General features: G+C 38.3%; 1 protein-coding gene and 1 long non-coding RNA gene across 4 annotated transcripts in view; one reads left to right on the top strand and one right to left on the bottom strand.

Moving 5' to 3' along the window:
- LOC132397391 (uncharacterized) overlaps nt 1-8,729 on the top strand; it is a 78,463-nt gene extending 69,734 nt beyond the window's left edge. Inside the window, exon 3 of one of the 2 annotated variants that reach the window (XR_009513360.1) lies at nt 8,551-8,729. This is a non-coding gene — a long non-coding RNA (uncharacterized LOC132397391). Of the gene's footprint in view, nt 1-1,296; nt 1,361-8,550 lie in introns of those variants that run through there. The other variant, XR_009513359.1, reaches the window with a different exon arrangement.
- LOC132397387 (uncharacterized) overlaps nt 1-18,560 on the bottom strand; it is a 92,332-nt gene that overhangs the window by 56,342 nt on the left and 17,430 nt on the right. For both annotated transcript variants that reach the window (XM_059976095.1, XM_059976094.1), the window contains exon 2: nt 4,780-4,874. In XM_059976095.1, coding sequence (XP_059832078.1) covers nt 4,780-4,874 — 95 coding nt within the window. The remainder of the gene's footprint in view (nt 1-4,779; nt 4,875-18,560) is intronic.

The following is an 18,560-nucleotide window of genomic DNA, read 5'->3' on the forward strand; positions in this document are numbered from 1 at the left end:
CACAGTGGCTATTACAAAATCTCTGTTTTTAATTGTTGCCATGGTACAAAGTGCTATCAAGAAAATTGGATCCCAGATATGATGGAAATTTGCCAGAATGGATTTAGCTCAGAAACAAATTTGGTGCTGTTCGAACAGTTTAAACACTGGCTCAGACAGACTGGGGGCCCCTCTCTCCACAATACTAAAGCTGCGAGTCTGCCCTGGCCTCTATGCTTCATGTCTGTGAACTTTGTAGCGATTTACCCCCTTCATATGATGAACTGAATACCGAGGCATTGGGCCTACTCTGGGGATTCAGTTTGGTTCAGAATGTTGTTGCTTGCTTCTACTGTTTGCGCGAATTGTTTTTTTCTCTTTTTCTGTGCACAGAAAGGGTTGGGGGTTAGTCTTTCTTTAAAATTGGGTCCTTTCGGATTTCTTGCTACCTGTAAGCAAACAAATCTCAAGGCTGATTAATTTATACATTCTTTGATAATATGTATTTTGATGCTGAAATTATAAAAATTAACAACAGTAAGTTGATTAAGTATTGCTGAACTTTTGATATTTTATTTATATATCGAGGCAATGCAAGCTACAGACACCAGAATTCTATGGATCAGAGCAAATTAAATATTTAAGATATAAAATATCTAATATATAAAATATTTAATATTTAATTCCTCAGGCCTGATTTCCAATGAAAAATTTCTTCTGAACTATAATGTGTTCGGTGCATTTATGAAAGTAACAGATGGGGTATTAGTTTTCCTCAGAGAGGAGGTGGTTTACCTAATACTGTGATCCAGGATTGACAAATTACCAGTTGGTCTTAACTATTAGTATCTTAGAATAAATTGAATTAAGACATGGAAGTTGACTGGGGCAGCTGGACTCGGCCTTAAACCAGAAATATGCAATGAATTGACTTCTGTGGAACAGCTGTCCTCCCAGAAGAGGGATGAAATATCAAGAACAAAAAAAGGATATGTCACTTAATATATAATAGGGTTGCACAAATCTGCTCTGATGGTGCAATACTGGAGGGGTAGGGGAAAAAGGAAAGGAGTCAATTGGATCACAAAATGAATTCTGCAAGAACTTAAGTGGTTTCCTATCAGTGGCGGAAGGCAAAGCTGAAATGCAATACAGCTGACAGCTATAACAAAAAGGGAACATCCCCCCACCCCCCATATCTGCTCCACTATTCAAGATTGTGCTGATCTTGCATCTTGGACATTAAACCCATGAATACTAACTCATTACTTCTTTTATTTCTATTTTTGTACAACTTATTTAATTTTTAATATACAGGTTGACCTTCACGAATCCAGCACCGTTGGGACCTGCGGAGTGCCAGATTAGTGAAAATGCCGAATTACAGAAGGATCTCATTAAGTAATAGCTAACCGCCTCATCATACCTTTAAAATATCATGTAACTCAGTCCAAGTTAGATAATAATGAAACAGAAATATTAAATGAGTAGCAAGTGAAATTTTAATAAAGTAATATACTGTACAGGCATTGATAAAATAAAGAGTACAGGTAAATGTACAGGAATTAACTTATACAGAACAGTTGAGCACTTCCACTTCTAAAGTGAGATGTTTAATATAACTTCAGGCAAAGTTACATGTCTGCAAGTGTGGGGTTGTCAGGATCATCATCTTCATCTTGAAAAATGAGTGAAGCATCAGGAACTGGTGCTAAAACTGGCACAACAGTTTCTTCAAAAACTGTTGGTGTTGGCAGCACATCTGGGTGAGCAGAAGTAGTCAGGGAAAGGAGGTCTTCTATATGCTACATTTCATGTGACCGCCAGGTAGTCGGGGATTTGGCACTGAGCTCTTTTCCCTCTTCACTCGCAGTTACTGAAGAATCCTCGTTAGTTTCTTTTCCTCTGCTTAGTAATATGCTTAAATTCAGCGGGTCGCCATGTCTGATCTAAGGTCGTAGGCAGAAGTGAACGGAGCACCAGCCGGGTGACAATGCGCGACTGCCGGCAGGTGGGTGAGAAGACGGACTGACCCAGCACGCACCAGCTCCCCCACCGCTGGTGGGTGAGATGGATGTGTGCTGGGCAGCTGTGCCTCATGCAAATGAAATTAATAAATGCAAGAAAACAAGCAGGAATCGCCTGTCTGTACTTACAAGAGTGTGCCAACATGTGAACAGATCTAGTGCAACCAAAACAATGTGCAGCAGATTGGTACGGTGGCCCAGGAAATTTGAAATTACAGTTGTGTGGAAAATTTGAAATCAGTGCTGGATTATTGAAGGAACAGGATTACAGGTAGTCGGATTAGAGAAGGTCGACTGTATTACTGTAATTCTATTATGCATTGCATTATACTGCTGCTGCTAAGTCAACACATTTCACAACATATGCTGGTGATATTAAAAATTGTTCTCAGCCTAGAATATATTTAACTTCGCTGCACTCTGAAGTGTGTATAAAAATGTCTCAACTCAATTGTATAATTAGATATCATATCTTGTGATTATGACACTAGACCTCCAGCCGAAAGATACAGCCCCTTTGTATTTACTTTGCCAATCTGTCAGAAATACATGGTATCAATGAAGTCACTTTGCAGTCTTCTAAATTCTAATAAGTATAGGGCATGTTTTATATATATTTCTCCATATCCAAATTCTTAAGGCTAATCCGGTTACTGTGTCTCAAAGGCAATAGATTTTTCTTTAAGCAAATCTAAACTAAACTCTGTCATCTCAACAATTGCAACACAGCTTCCTTATTTAATAATCCAACCCTATCTAAATAACATGCAATTCTCCTTTCAAATGGCTAGCTTGCTATAACTGCATGCCTACTTTCCTACTTTGCATTCTTCACACTGAGATCCCCCTGATTGTCTGTGACCAGTGATGTTCTATGGGGGGGGGGGGGGGCAGTGGTTGGATTTGGGACTCCTCCTTTTCTCATCAATGATTTGGATGATGGAATTGATGGCTTGTGGCCAGGCTTGAGGACGATATGAAGATAGGTGGAGGGGCAGGTAGTGCTGAGGAAGTAGGGAGTCTGCAAAAGGACTTAAGATTAGGAAAATGGGCCTAGAAGCAGCAAATAGAACATAGTGTAGGTAAGTCACGTATTTTGGTAGAAGGAATAAAAGCATAGATTTTCTAAAAGGGGGGAAATTCAAAACTCAGGTGCAAAGGGACTTGCGAGTCCTTGTGCAGGATTCCCTACTAAAGGTTTTAAACGCGAGAATGTCAGCAGATGCTGAAAATCCAAAACAATACACACAAAATACTGGAGGAGCTCAGCAAGTCAAGCAGCATCTATGGAATGAATAGATAGTCTAAGTTTTGGGCTAAGACCCCTCTTCTGGTTAACATGCAGGTTGAATAGGTGGTAAGGAAGGCAAATGCAATGCTGGCATTCATTTTGAGAGGACTAGAATATAAAAGCAAAGAAATAATGCTGAGGCTTCATAAGGTATTAGTTAGACTGCACTTGAAGTATTGAATCCCAGTATTGAAGGAGAGATGCATTTTTTGCTCATATTATTGATGATGCCATAGCAACCAACTGCTGTTAATTAACAGCTGAGGCCAAATTTAGATGGGGAAATGGACAAGATTAGTCTATGAAGTGGTACTGTCAGGGATGAGACTCCAGGCTTGGAGTTCATGGAAAAAAGGTGGTGAAGGAGGAGTTCAAGGGGTCAGTGGGTTAAAGTATGGTAACTTCATGGAATAGATTAAAAAACCAAGAGATTATTTGAAGGAGCTGATGTAAGAGCTGGCCACAGCTATTGTAGCTTCCCACAGTGCATCTTCCCATCAGAGAAAATGCCTCGCAGGTGAAGCTCTACACTTTGAGATGTCCTTGGACTGATGAGGGCGTGGCAAAGAAGGGACTCATCTATGCAGTGGACAAATCAGAGAATGCCTGCGGAGAAGTGCAAAATGTTGTGAGGGTAACAACTACAGGGATCAATATGTTGCACGTGGGGAGGATGTTTCCCATTACTGAAATCTCCTCCCTGCCACTTAAAACTGAAACGAGGAGAAATTTTTCTCTTGGTGTTATAACAATTGTAGATTTGAGTTTTGGCTATGTTTTTGTGCCTTTATTTATGGAGTACCTGAATAGCTCCACATGCCACTGAAATGTCGTGTGGCTTTGTACCCTCCAGGTCTAGTTACTCCAACTGTTTCATTTTTCACTCTTTCTGAGATAGAAGTCTTCTGCCTGTGGTCAATCTCCTATTGGGTACTGTTCATCTATTCATTGTCTTGGTTGTTCTCAATCTGATGGCTTGACCATCAATTTCTCCTACTTCTGATAATCTCTCATTTCCCCTCAATCTGGTGGCCCTCTCATCCCTTCTCTTTCCCCTTCCTTGTCAAGACCTACCCATCACCTCCCTTTAGTTCCCCACCTCTTCTTTATTCCATTATCTAGTGTCCCCTGCTATCAGATTACCTCTTCTTCAGCCAGTTAATGAAAAGCTTGCCTTTGAAATTTCATAATGAAAACTTAGTTTTTGAGAACAAGTGCATGTATCAGTAAGATAAACTGCAGCATGCTTCTAAATTTTTGCTCCTTTGAAGTTTGGTAAAACTAATACTTACTAAATTCTGTGTGCCTAACCACAGCCACATCAGAAAGATATTGCTAGCACGGACACTTGCAAGTCTGGCATCTTAACCTCTACCTCATAAAACACAATAATCTCAATTACCCTAACATGAAATGCAACATGAACAAATTGAAATGTGCATATAAAAATGAGTATTGCTTAGAAATGGCCATAGAACTTACCTTATATCTTTGCGTTGGTAACATCCACGAAGAAGTTTAGAAACTAAATCCTCCAAAAAATCCCAGTTATCGACCAGCAAAGCATCTTCCAGCTCCTGGAAATGAGTGAAAAAGTAAATACTAATAATTAATGTCATACTTATCTAAATTAACCCCATTTACAATTCCTCAGCTGATATAGATCCATCTGTAATATTTGATAACTTTCTACCACCTATTTGGTATCATTTGCAATGTTACTAATTATCCCTTGTACATTCATGACCAAATCAGTGATAGAGATATCAAGATGAAGAACAACTCAGAGCACAGAAGTACATAATCAGGCCATACTACTTCAATCCATTCCAAGGCTAAAATGATAGCAACGACCTCACATGTCAATACTGGTATTTTGTCTGATAATCTTTTCTTCATAGTCAACTGAAACTTTGGAACACAGAAACACCTGAATGACCTGTCACTGGATCTTTTGAACTCTCTGTGTGGCTAGCTGCTGCTTCTTCTATTGTCTTTTTTAATTTGCAGTTGGTAGACCAACTAAAAAGGTGCATTACTGGCAACTACTGAACTGGAGTGTGAGGAGGATTCAGAAGAGTGGTCCTAAAACTGACCAGCACCACCCCCAAGAAGAAATAATGTCAATAGTAAGGACAATAACTAACTAAATAAGTAAATAAATAAACACTCGACACTATAGACTTAAATTGGGTCCAACAATCCAACAAGTTTCAAGAATTGCTTATGCTTCTCTCATGGTTCTTGACTAGATCCCACCACACTATACAGAGTCACAATATTGCATCCAAGGATCTGCCTTCTCTCCCAGCCATATGCCCTACATTCCAATAATATGCGAGACTCTCACTGTCTACATTCACCTTAAGTATGTTTACCAAGTCTAAACAATACAGTATTTAAACCAGTATGGCCAAGTCTAAGCCAAGTAATTATAACTTCCTCCCTTTTGGGCCCTCCTCTAAAGTGCAGTAATCTTTTTCTGAGTTCCATATAAATGTCTTCCCTTCAATCATATGCCCCACAGCCCCTGCCAGATCGAGAGAATGTGATACTTAATTAAAATCACCTCTACCTTAGTGGAATATTAAGATTAAAATCACCTCTACCTTAGTGGAATATTAAGATGAAGAACTCTGACCTTCATAGATCGCTTAGCCAGCCTATCGACTTCCACCCTTCCATGAGCTGGGATCCATAAATACTGCAGCTATAATAATGTCTAACTTCCAACTAAACACCTGGATGACTATTGGACACACCCATCTTAGAACTGCACAATACAGAGAAGGAATCAGAACAGACAAAAAACACATTTAGGGGTACATCCTCTATTTACTGAAATGCAAGGATTGCTAACATTTCCTATAATTTAAACTGCAAGTTTATTCAATAACCTTTTTCTAATTGACATTCTGAAACATTCACTGATGCACCAGCATTATGAGGTCTCTGGAGCCATCTGCAAACACTAGAAACATTCCCTAATATTGATGATGCAAGCTTGTGAGCTTTCTCTTTCTAGGAATTTAAGAGGTAGTCAATGGCCAAATAACTAATTATGAGCAGCCAATAAAAAGGAGGTTGGTAATAGTGGTGATGCTTTGGTCTGAAAAAGGCTGTGTATATGTTGTGCAGCTACTTGGAGAGAGAACAGGAACTTTAAAAAATGCAAGTCTCATTGATGGGCTAATTGGATGCCACTTTATCCAATAAAGGAAGATATGGGTAATTAAGAGTCATGGTGTGGGAGCTTAGGTCAAGAGAGCACAGCCTCAGATTAGAGGGATGTCCATTTAAAACAAAGATGCAGAGGAATTTCAGAGGGTGGTGAATTTGTTACTACAGGCAGCTCTGGAAGTCAGGTTGGGTGTACTTAAGGCAGAGATTGATAGGTTCCAGATTGGACAATGGCATCAATGGTTATAGACTGGAGACTAGTGTGAGGAGGGAGAAAAAGATAGCCTTTTAAAGCAGAAATTGTGAGATTAGAGAATTGAGGGCTTGGTGAAGGAGTACAGGTGAGGTTTTATTTTACTGTTCATACTTGCCTACTTAATTCTATGTAGGCATGTTATTCATCACTTGTTTAAATGATCTGGATATGAATATCCAAGACTTGATCAGTAACCTTGCAGGTGACACAAAATTAAGTGTTGACAGTAAAGAAAGTTTTATTGTAGACTATAAGGGGATTTTGATCAGTCAAAGTAGGAATGCTGGGGAGGACAAATGGATTTTATTACAGGCAAGGCAAGTGAAGTGATGCAATTTTAGAGAATCAATCCACTATAAGACTTGCACTAAGGAATGTAATGAAACAGTACATTTAAGTACAAGTGCATTATTCACTCAAAATGGCATCGGGGTAGTTGTGGAGGGGAAAAAGCTGTTGGCAAACTAGCCTTCAAAAGCAATGAGTTTGAGTTGGGATAAATCAATTGTACAGTTGTACAAGTCAATTATGAATCCACACTTGGAAATTTGATATCCTTGTTATGGTAAAGATGTGGTTAAAATGGAAAGAAAATATTTGAAGATGTTAACAGGGTGAATTACAGGGAGTATTTAGCCAGGCTAAGTCTTTACTTCTTGCAATGTAAGAGAATAAGGGGTGATATTATAGAAGTGTTATTTAAGTACTGGTAAGGTAGATGTCAAAGTCTTCTCCCCAGGGTAGGGAACTGTTTCACAACCATATCTCCACATGCCAAGGTCTAAACTTTTCATCCTCCTTTAAGCTTGTGCTTTTTGCTCTACCATCTGATGTGGATCCCTATTAGTTGTGTGCTTTGGACATTTAGTTTAAATGTAATTTGCTGCTGGTGCACACAACTTTACATACCACTTTCATAAATTACAAAACTTGCATTGAAAGTACAAATCAAACTTTTTTTATTTTTAAGAGGGCAGTTGAGAGAATAAAAGGAAGAGGCTATAAACAAAGGGAAACTAAGTATGGCTGAGGAACCAGCTGAGAGAAGATGATGACAGCCTGATTATTGCAGAAGAGAGATTTCCTAACAGTGAAAGTGGTTAGAATATGTAATTTTCAGACACTGGGCATAACTGAGGTAAAATAATTTGGATATCTTCCAAAAGAAAAGCAGACACCGAACATAGAAAACATACAGCACAATACAGGCCCTTCGGCCCACAAAGCTGTACCGACCATGTCCCCACCTTAGAACTACCTAGGCTTTACCCACAGCCCTCTATTTTTCTAAGCTCCAAGTAGCCATCCAGGAAGTCTCTTAAAAGACATGAGAGAAAGGAAATAAAAAAAGATGCTCTTAGAGAAGCAAGAGGTGGTGAAATGATAAGCACTAAGATATGAATTGTTTTTAAGTTATTTGTACAGTATAAATTAATCAATTACATTATAAACAATGTCACAAATCGAACCATAGAACTTGGCGCTTTATGAGACAAAATAAGTATTTTCTATTCATTGTGACAACCCTACCTATGAAGTAACTATATCTGGACATGAAAGCTTTATTTAGTTATCACTGTGTAGGGAGTGTTGAATGGGCATTCAAAAATCCCTTGTAAGTGATCAGATCTCAACTTTCAATGAGAAACTGCTCAAAGTTCAAATTTGTGTACTGTGCAAAAAGTCTCAGGCAAATGTAAAAAAAATCTGTAAAGATGCTTTCAAAAATGAAGTTTTGAATATGAAATTTACTATAAAGAGCAGTAAACTGTTTTAAAAAAAAACCTAAATTTTCTTACATTGATTCTGTTGAGCAGTGTCCAAAAGCAAGTGAAGCCCACTGAGGAAATGGATGGCTGCAGGGCAACAACTGCTCCTGAACCTAGTGGTGTGGGACCCAAGACTTCAGCACCTCCAACATGATGGTAACCAGAGAACAAAGGGAGACTAATCAAATGCAGGTAGATAGTACTGAATACCTAGTTGTTTTCCACTCTTGAGCACAACAATTTTAATCTTGCTCGATGTTTTAATCAGTGCAGAATAATGTAACTACCACTGGTTTGTCTTCTACAATAAGCCTCTACACAGCAACCTCCTGGCTGTACTACCTACGTGAGTGTCTAGTTTGTTAAATGCCCCAGGAGACTGCGAAAGCTTCAAATTGTTTAGTCTGCTCAAAAGTACACCCTTAAAAGGGAAATTACAGGTTACAGTCTGCAGTGATTGCGGTTCAGAAGTATATCAATTAGAGTATCTAGTAGGTTTGTGAGCTGTCTACACCATGAAAATGTACAGAATTCTACCTAATCTTGAACACGAACACACACACACACACACACGTACTAAACAGTGCAACATCTCAGTCAGATCTGTCACTTTAACAGCATTAAGGAAAATCAAAATCTGAGCAATAAGGTTCAATTGAATACAAAACAATTATTCCAATACAGCTGTTAATGATTTTGCAATCTTAGCTGCCTTTATCATATTATAAGTAAATTGATTGTTTTTGATCCAAGGTTCTTCAGAAGTCAAGAATGAGACACAAAACTTGTTGTTTATGATGGTTTATTAAGTATTACAAGAACAACTATTTATTATGCATTACAAGAGAGAGACCTTAGTGGCAGGAGAAGGAACAAAAAGACAAAGGCAGTCTGGTCCTCATATTAGTTTGCTAAATTAATTGAATTTCCATAACAGTTGTCCAATACGATGGGCCCGATTCAAGCAAGGCAATACCCACTACTAAAAAGACTAGAAAGATACAAGTGGACTACGACCACTAAAAATACACACTGAACAATTACATCTATATAGTTACTTATAAACATACCAACAAGCACAAGTTAAACAAGGATAACAACAATTTTACAGTCCAATTCAACAATACAATTTTATCATCTGACCATAAATGATATACCATAGAATTTCTCTATAAGGTTTGTAATCAAATTCCAATGATCTGCTGGATTCTCTTGTCCCATCAGCAGGCTATTGATACCACAGCATTTGGACCAAATGATGTTCTACTTGAGAAATTGACATTGCTCATCCAATTACTTCAGTGCCATAGGAATATTGAAGAAGTTCAATCTCAATTGTAGATTGAACAACCACATTGAAGTGTTTGTATTTAGCAACAATAGATCACAGGCCATCAATTCGGCTTGTATTTTTCAAAAGCAGAAAATCTGTTTAACAGTAGTGAAATGAATCATGTACACAAGGTATTCTGCAGACTGTCCTGATGAAGGTCAAAACCCAAAATGTCAACCGTAATCCTTTCCAAAGATGCTGCCTGACCTGCTGAGTTCCTGCAGCATTTTGTGTGTTCAACAAATCAAATTCTCACTTACAACATGCAGGAAAATATTTATATCAACTCCAAAATCATGCAGTGTTGTCACTAGAACAAGTGTCCCCTGCAACTTTAAAAATGTTTGTGTGAAAATCCACTACATTTCGAGGTAGGGAGAAGATGGTGCTTCTCACCAAGATCTTAGTCACATCAATGGAGTTACTTGTAAGAAGCTTAACAACGTAAGGATAAAGTAAAACTTGCTTTCACCTGCTTAATAAATATTGAGTCTTAATCTGACATCTTTAACTCTGCCTTTGTCAAAAAGATTTCAGGATGCTATTTGGATTAGAGAGCATCTTGGATCTTGAGAAGAAAGGTTGAGCGAGTTAGGGCTTACTGGATCAAAGGAGGATAAGAAGGGTTTTGCAAGGGGTATAAGATTATAAACAGCATAGACAGTGGATAGCCAACATTTTTTTCCCGGGGCAGCAATGTCTAATTCACAGGACATCCTTTTAACCTAAGTAAACTTTAAGAGAAATGTCAGAAGTAGTGAATTTTTTTTTAAAATAGTGAGTGCTGGGGTGGTAGAGGCTGCTCCATTATAGACATTAAGAGGCTCTTAGGCACATAGATGAAAGAACCCAGGACATCTTTAGGGAGCAGTGTCTCAGAAAGGCAGTGTCCATTATTAAGGACCTCCAGCACCCAGCGCATGCCCTTTTCTCACTGTTACCATTAGGTAGGAGGTACAGAAGCCAGAAGGCATACACTCAGCAATTCAAGAACAGCTTCTTCCCCTCTGCCATCTGATTCCTAAATGGACATTGAATCTTTGGACACCTCCTCACTTTTTAAAACAAATACAGTATACAGTATTTGTTTTTGCAGATTTTTAATCATCTATTCAATATATGTAATTGATTTACTTGTTTACTTATTATTTATTTGTTTTTTTTCTCTGCTAGATTATGTATTGCATTGAACAGCTGCTGCTAGGTTAACAAATTTCATATCACATGCCAGTAATAGTAAACCTGATTCTGAAAGAAAGAGGGTTATGGGCTATAAAGGGGGAAGTATTAGATCATCAAGTAGGTTAAAAGGCTGGGATATTCTAAGTCTTGTGAATCCCTATATGCACTGCCCCAATAGGCTTAAATATGGGGCTATACGTGACTGAAATAGAATCTGAGTTTGATCTTGTTTATATACATTACAGACATTCAAATTATTTCAGTGGCTACCCAAAGTGTTGACTTTTTAAATTTTGAATAAATATTGAGGAACCCAAGTTTTGATTGCTATTTTTAAAAACTAAAATTTAAAGGGTTACAGCCACCTTCCATGCCAAATGAGACGTGAAAGGTGCCAACTGAATGATGCGAATCACACCATCTGCTAGAATCTGTTGCCAGGTAACTAGGAAAAAAAAATTGCCAAGGCACAATGTCCAAACGTTCCAAGTTGGCGCACACAGTGCTGTTGACACTCCCACAAAATCTACATCTGAACTAAATTTAACTACTTGTAATGACAGGAACAGTAGTGGAAAAATGGTTCCAGCATTAAACAGTCATTGGGTAAGACTGGGCTACAGGCACTCCAAACTTGAAGTAACTCAACAAAAGAATTCTTGGATTTCAATTTCCTTCAAGTTAAAGTTCTTGCTGAGATTTCAAATAACAAATCCATCACTACAATCCTGTTTAATTCTGATTTCTAGCACATTCCACGTGAACCAATTAGACACTATTTAATCTCGAAACTTCATTCTTAGGAGCACTAAGTCTTTAAATTTTTCTTTAAAAATCCAAAAATGTCACTAACTGCTGAATCAATATTGCAACACCACGCAACTTATGCTGAAGGATCTCTGCAGAATCACAAAACTTAAAATCCAAGTATCTGAAGCGCTACCTTGCAAACTAACTTTCAACCACAAGTCTATAACTCTGCAAGACTCAACTCTTTGAATATATTATCGCATTTTTATAAAACTACATTAAGGCTTCTGTGTCACTCATTCCTCTCCTGGGAAAGAGTTCTAGACTTCTAGACAAACATTTTTCTTCTTATCTCATCCTTATTTGCAATGATTTATAATCCACACTCCAGCTTTTTGATGCCTCTGCCACAGAAACTAGATTCCTCCTGTTCAGCAACATCCACAACATTGGAAGTCAGCAAGGTAAGGAATGACATCAAATCAGAAGAGATGTATTGGAAGAAATTGCATCTTTGTGGGTCGAGATAAGAAATTGCAAGTGTAAAAGGACCCTGATGGTCATTCTATATAGGCCTCCCAACAGTAGCTGGGACATGGACCACATATTACAACAGGAAATAGAAAAGGCATATCAAAAAGGCAATGTTATGACAGTAATCGGAGATTTCAACATGCAGGTCAATTGGGAAAATCAGGTTAGAAATGGATCTCAAGAGTGAGTTTGTTGAGGTCTGAGGTGTGTTTTATTTTTAAGAACAGTTTGTCGGTGAGCCTACTAGGGGATCAGCTATACTGTATTGGGTTGTATGCAATGAACCGGAGGTGTTTAGGGAGCTTAAGGTAAAAGAACCCTTAGGAGGCAGTGATTGCAATATGACTGAGTTCAACTTGAAATTTGATACATTTGACGTAGCAGTATTTCAGTGGAGTAAAGGAAATTAATGGCATGAGAGAGGAGTTGGCCGAAGTAAATTGGAAGGATATGTTGGCAGGGTGACAGCAGAGCAGCAATAGCGTGAATTGCTGGGAAAAACAAAGAAGGTGCTGGGTAGATGTATTCCAAAAACAAAGAAATACTCAAATAGCAAAATAGTACAACTGTGGCTGACAAGGGAAGTCAAAGCTAATGTAAAAGCAAGAGGGCATACAAAGCAAAAATTAGTGGGAAGACGGGATGGGAAGCTTTTAAAAACCCTACAGAGCAACTAAAAATCACTGAGGGAAAAGAAATTTAAAAGAAAGCTAGCAAACAATATCAAAGTGGATAGTAAAAACTTTTAAGTGTGGTGGGGGAGTGGGGAAAAGATGAATGGATATACGACCACTAGAAAATGATGCCAGAGAAACAATGAAAGGCAAAATGGCAGATGAACTAAATGAGAATTTTGCGTCAGACTTCACTCTGGAAGACACCAGCAGTGTGCCAGGAGTTAAAGGGTGTGATGGAAGAGAAGTGAGTGCAATTATTGTTACAAAGAGAAAGTACTTAAAAGGTTGAGACCCAAGAGTATACAAGTCACCCGGACCAGATGAACTGCACCCTAGGGTTCTGAAAAAAGTAGCAGTAGTGATTGTGAAGGAATTAGCAACGACCTTTCAAAAATTATTGATCTCTGGCATGGTGCCAGAGGACTGGAAAAATGCAAATGTCATTCCACTCTTAAGAAAGGAGAAAGGCCGCAGAAAGGAAATTATAGACCAGTTAGCCTGACCACAGTGGTTAGGAAGATGGAGGAGTCAATTGTTAGGATAAGGTTATGGTGTACTTAGAGACACAGGACAAGATAGAACAAAGTCAGCATGGTTTCCTTAAGGGAACATCTTGCCAGATGAACCTATTAGAATTCTTTGAGGAGATTACACATAGGATAAATGAAGGGGACATTGTGAATGTTGTATGTTTGGACTCTCAGAAGGTCTCTGACAAGGTGCCACACATGAGGCTGCTTACTAAGTTAAGAGCCCATGGTATTACAGGAAAATCACTGGCATGGTTAGAGCACTGGTCAATTGGTAGGAGGCAGTGAGTAGGAATAACAGGATCCTTTTTTGGTTGGCTGCTAGTGACTAGTCGCTTCTGCTTATGCTGTATATCAATGATTTAAATGATGGAATAGATGGCTTTGTTGCCAAGTTTGCAGATGATACAAAGACTGGTGGAGGAGCCAGGAATATTGAGGAAACAGATAGGCTCCAGAAGGACTCAGACAGATTAGGAGAATGGGCAAGAAATTGGCAAATGAAATAGTTATTCCCTGATTTATGAACGTCTGACTTACAAACAGCCTGCCATAAAGCCTATATTTAAAAATTTGTCAGCTCTAGGAAGGAGAACGCCGTTCGCCATTTTAAGTTGGACCACATTGCCGTTAGCACTGTGAGTGTGTAACTTTGTACTTGGCTTAAAGTTTTCTTAACAAGATTCACCCTGACCACCCCCCCCACCCTTTCCAGTCAGCACTGCCCCCATTTGTTCCATTTAACCTGTCTCAGTGCAGGCAGCCTTTAGGACCCGAGGGAGCTCAGGACCCGCCGCCTGCAGCTGCTGCTGAATCTTCAATGTTTCTGTTCCATTGATGGAAAACAATCATGATTGAAAATAAAGTGGAAATAATAAAGCAATCAGAAAGAGGTGAAACACCATCGATCATTGGAAAAGCGTAAGGCTACAGTCAGTCAATGATCAGAACAATTTTAAAGAATAAAGTGAGAATAATGGAGCATGTGAAAGGCCCTGTCCCAATGAAAGCTATGATTATTACTAAGCAATGCAGTGGTTAATTATTGAAATGCATACGTTTCTTAAGTGTTGTATATGCATAGAAAGGTAAAATATATACTATATACCAAGATAAACGTCTGACTAGCTGACGCTAAATAATACTGGATGTACCCGTTCCAACTTATGTACAAATACGACTTAAAGACGGACTTAGGAACGGAACTTGTTCGTAACCCAAGGACTACCTGTACAATGTTGGAAAATGGATGGTCATGCAATTTAGTAGAAATTAATGTGCAGACTATTTTCTAAACCGAGAGAAAATCCAAAAATCTGAGATACAAAGGGACTTGGGAGTCCTTGTGCCGAACACCCTAAAGGTTAACTTGCAAGCTGAGTCAGTGGTGAGGAAGGGAAATGCAATGTTAACATTTATTTCAAGGTGTTCAGAATACAAGAGCAGGGATGTGATGGTGAGGCTTTATAAGGCAATGTTGAGACACCAGCTTGGGAATTGTGAAGTTTTGGGCTAGTCTTCTAAAAAAAGATCTGGCATTGCAGAGGACTCAGAGGAGGTTCACAAGGATGATTACCGGAATGAAAGGGTTATCATACATGGAATTTTTGATAGCTCTGGGTTTGTACTCATTGGAATTTAGAAGACTGAGGGGGGGAATCTCACTGAAACCTTTCTGAATCCACCAATGTTTTTTCTCTTGTCAGAGATTTAATCTATCTTGATAAATTCTCCCAGTAATTGAAAAAGGTATAAATCATCAAATCAGAATTACTGTTTAAGAATTGGCAAGACACACAAGTAATTTAATCTGGGACTTAAACAACAGATCTGTAATGAAGCTGCCTTAACCTTAGAACATTGCAGCTCAAAATAAGAAAAAATATCAATAAATGTGCTTCTTATCTGGCTTGAATAGTAACATGAGCTCGAGACATTTCACAAATTCCACCACAGAAGCTGGGGAATCCAAATCCAGTTTATTAAATAAATCTAATTACAATAAATTCTGCATCAATAATGAAATCTGCATTATTACAAAAATGTACCTCATTCACAAAAATCACCCAGGATAGGAAATCTGCTGTATTCACTCTATTAGGCCTACTTTCACTGCAAATCTACAGCACTGACCAGTATCATGGCAAAATGCAACAGCTTACTGTCACCTTCTCGCAGTAAGGATGAAAAGCTGGCCTTGCATTGACGCTTGAATACCATGAAATAGTTGGTCATTTATCTATGATTTCAATTAAAATGTCTTGGCCATTTCACAGAAACGCCTATCATATCATATACCATCTGTGGCTTTGGGTCAATAAAAGTCCCATGGAGAACATTGCTGTCACTAAACTCCTACGCATGAACTTGCTTTTGTATCATATACATGCACACACATCAGTATTTCCCCTATAACGTGACAAATGCCATTGTAATGAGTCAGAGCAAATTAAAGCCTGATATCTCTCCATACTCAAATAAAACTAACTTGAAGATCTACCTAGATGTAAGCACATCAGGGACAATTTGGACATGCAGATTCAAAATATAATGGAATTTTTTATAGTTAATGTTATCTAGAAAATATAATCTAGTGTTTAAATTTAATTTCAGAGGTGGCTTTTTTAAAAAAGAAGATAAGTATTTAATACAGCTGAAATAATCTTGTTGAGTAAAGCCGGTAACAGTTCAAAGTAATTCATTCTGACTGAATGTCATTCAGCTAAAGTCCACATAAACAATCTCCAATGCCCAGAGAAGGAGAAAATAATGTTGGTGATGGTTCTTTGCCAGTTACCCAGTCACCCACAGCACTGTTTTCTTGCAAAATTAGTTTCCTTTTGAAAATCATTGAAAGCAATTCTAATTCTAGATGGGAGAATAGTTTAGCAGACTCGATGGGCCGAATCGCCTACTTCTGCTCCTTTGTCTTGTGATCTTGTGAGTAAAGTATGATTAACCTGGAAGAGTCATTTGATTTTTCTCTCCATATATACTGTATGAACAGCTATCTGAAGATCAACCATCTTTATACGTGGTAATGATCTCTAAAGCTCTAGGAATGCAAATTATACCACCATAGTGGGCCAAATCTCACAAAGAGTTGGGATACAGGAAGGAGATGAGAGTTTAGTGACAGTGGCATGACAAAAACATTTCCTCAATGTCCACAAGAGTTGGTCATTGAGTTCAGAAGGGGGTCTGTGCACATGTCTACAACAACAGTGCTGAGGTTGAGAGCTTCAAGTTCCTACGTGTGAACACCAACAACCTATCTTGGTCCAACCATACTGATATCACAGCCAAGTAGACTAACCAACACCTCTACTTCCTCAGGAGGCTAAAGAAATTTGGCATATGTGCCTGTACATTCTAATCCATTTTTTAAAATCAAAGCACCATAGAAAGCATTCTGTCTGGATAGACAACAGTTTGGTGTGGCAACTAGTCTGCAAGAAACTGCAGTGTTATGGACACAGATCAGAATGTCACAGAAACCACCCTCCCCTCTATGGACTGTCTATACTTCCTGCTGCCTCAGTAAAGCAGCCAGCATAATCAATAACCCTACCTACTCCAGACATTCTGTCTCATCAGGCAGAAGATTGAAAGCCCATGCCACCAGGCTCAAGAACTTCTTTCATCCCACAGCTAATCAGATTCTTGAATGAGCCTCTTGTATAAGATAGAATCATGGTCTCACAATTTACCTCTTATTTATCATTTACCTGCAATATATTCTTTTGGTAGATTTTACATTTATTTGCATTGTTATTGTTTTACCTTATTCTAGCTCAATACAGTGTAATTGTGAGGTGTTATGAGTTGTCTGCAATACAAGATTTTCATTGCAGCTTGGTACCTGTGACAATAATAATCCAATACCACAAGACGGAGTACTTGGTCCTTGCAATTAAGAGTTTGAATAAGTGTATCTTTCCATAACACATCTCTAACCTCCACAAAAAATTCCTCTTGGGAGAAGGTTATGCAAGATTCTGCATTAGAGACACACTTTCATTTCCCTGAACGACTGCTACTCACATTTGAACAAATCCAGTTTCTCTAGTTCTCCACATAATTCATTTATCGATATGGTCAAATATCCTTCACATAATTTCCAAGTGCAATCCATCAAAAGAATAGGCTATTGGTATGTGAACTGCAGCTTTCAGGATTTAAATAATTCTATTATCATTTGCAGTTTGCCCCCCATAACCATTGTTCTCCATAAAGCAACATATATCTGAAAAACTATAAATCTTCCATCCCATGAACATTTAACTCAGTTCTATTTAATCAAATGCAAGATATTTTTCAATTCAGCCTGAAACTCAATGCTTGCAATGATCTAAACACACAATTTTAAAGATCACATAGAAATTGTTTGCTAAAATTTTGAAGTATACACTATGTTGACAAGAATTCAAAGCATCAGCATTTTAAATTGCTCTACACATTTTATTTTAAAATAACATTGGAATAATACTAAGACACTCCTAGGATGAACAGAAGAGTTAATGAAATCAGCTTCATCGTTGTTTTGCAATTCAGGTGCAACCTCAATGGCATTTAAGACCTTAAAACCATAAGATATAGGAGCAGAAGCAGGCCATTTGGCCCATCTAGTCTCTCCGCATTCAATCATGGGGTGATCCAATTCTTCCAGACATCCCCACTCCCCTGCCTTCTCCCCATACCCTTTGATGCCCATTTGAATAAGCGTGTTATTATGACAGGAAAATGGAAATGACCACATACTTTAAATTATTCTCAATTTAGGACATGGCTGTATAGTACTAACAGTAATATATTTATAAAAGGTAGGGCCTTTTTTATCCCCAAGGTAGAATGTCAAATACTAGGAATCACAGTTTTAAAGCAAAGAGAAAAATTTAAGAGGAGCTTTCAGTCTCCTCCCCCCCACCCCCCACATAAGCCTTAGTGTGGCAAGTACAGGTAAAGTGCTAGAGGAAGTGGTGGTAGCAGATACAACAGTGATGTTTAAGAGGCATTTAGACAGGCAGAGATACTGTACAAGTAAATTGCCAT

This window comes from Hypanus sabinus, chromosome 7 (genome assembly GCF_030144855.1).
Source record: "Hypanus sabinus isolate sHypSab1 chromosome 7, sHypSab1.hap1, whole genome shotgun sequence".
Taxonomy (NCBI): domain Eukaryota; kingdom Metazoa; phylum Chordata; class Chondrichthyes; order Myliobatiformes; family Dasyatidae; genus Hypanus; species Hypanus sabinus.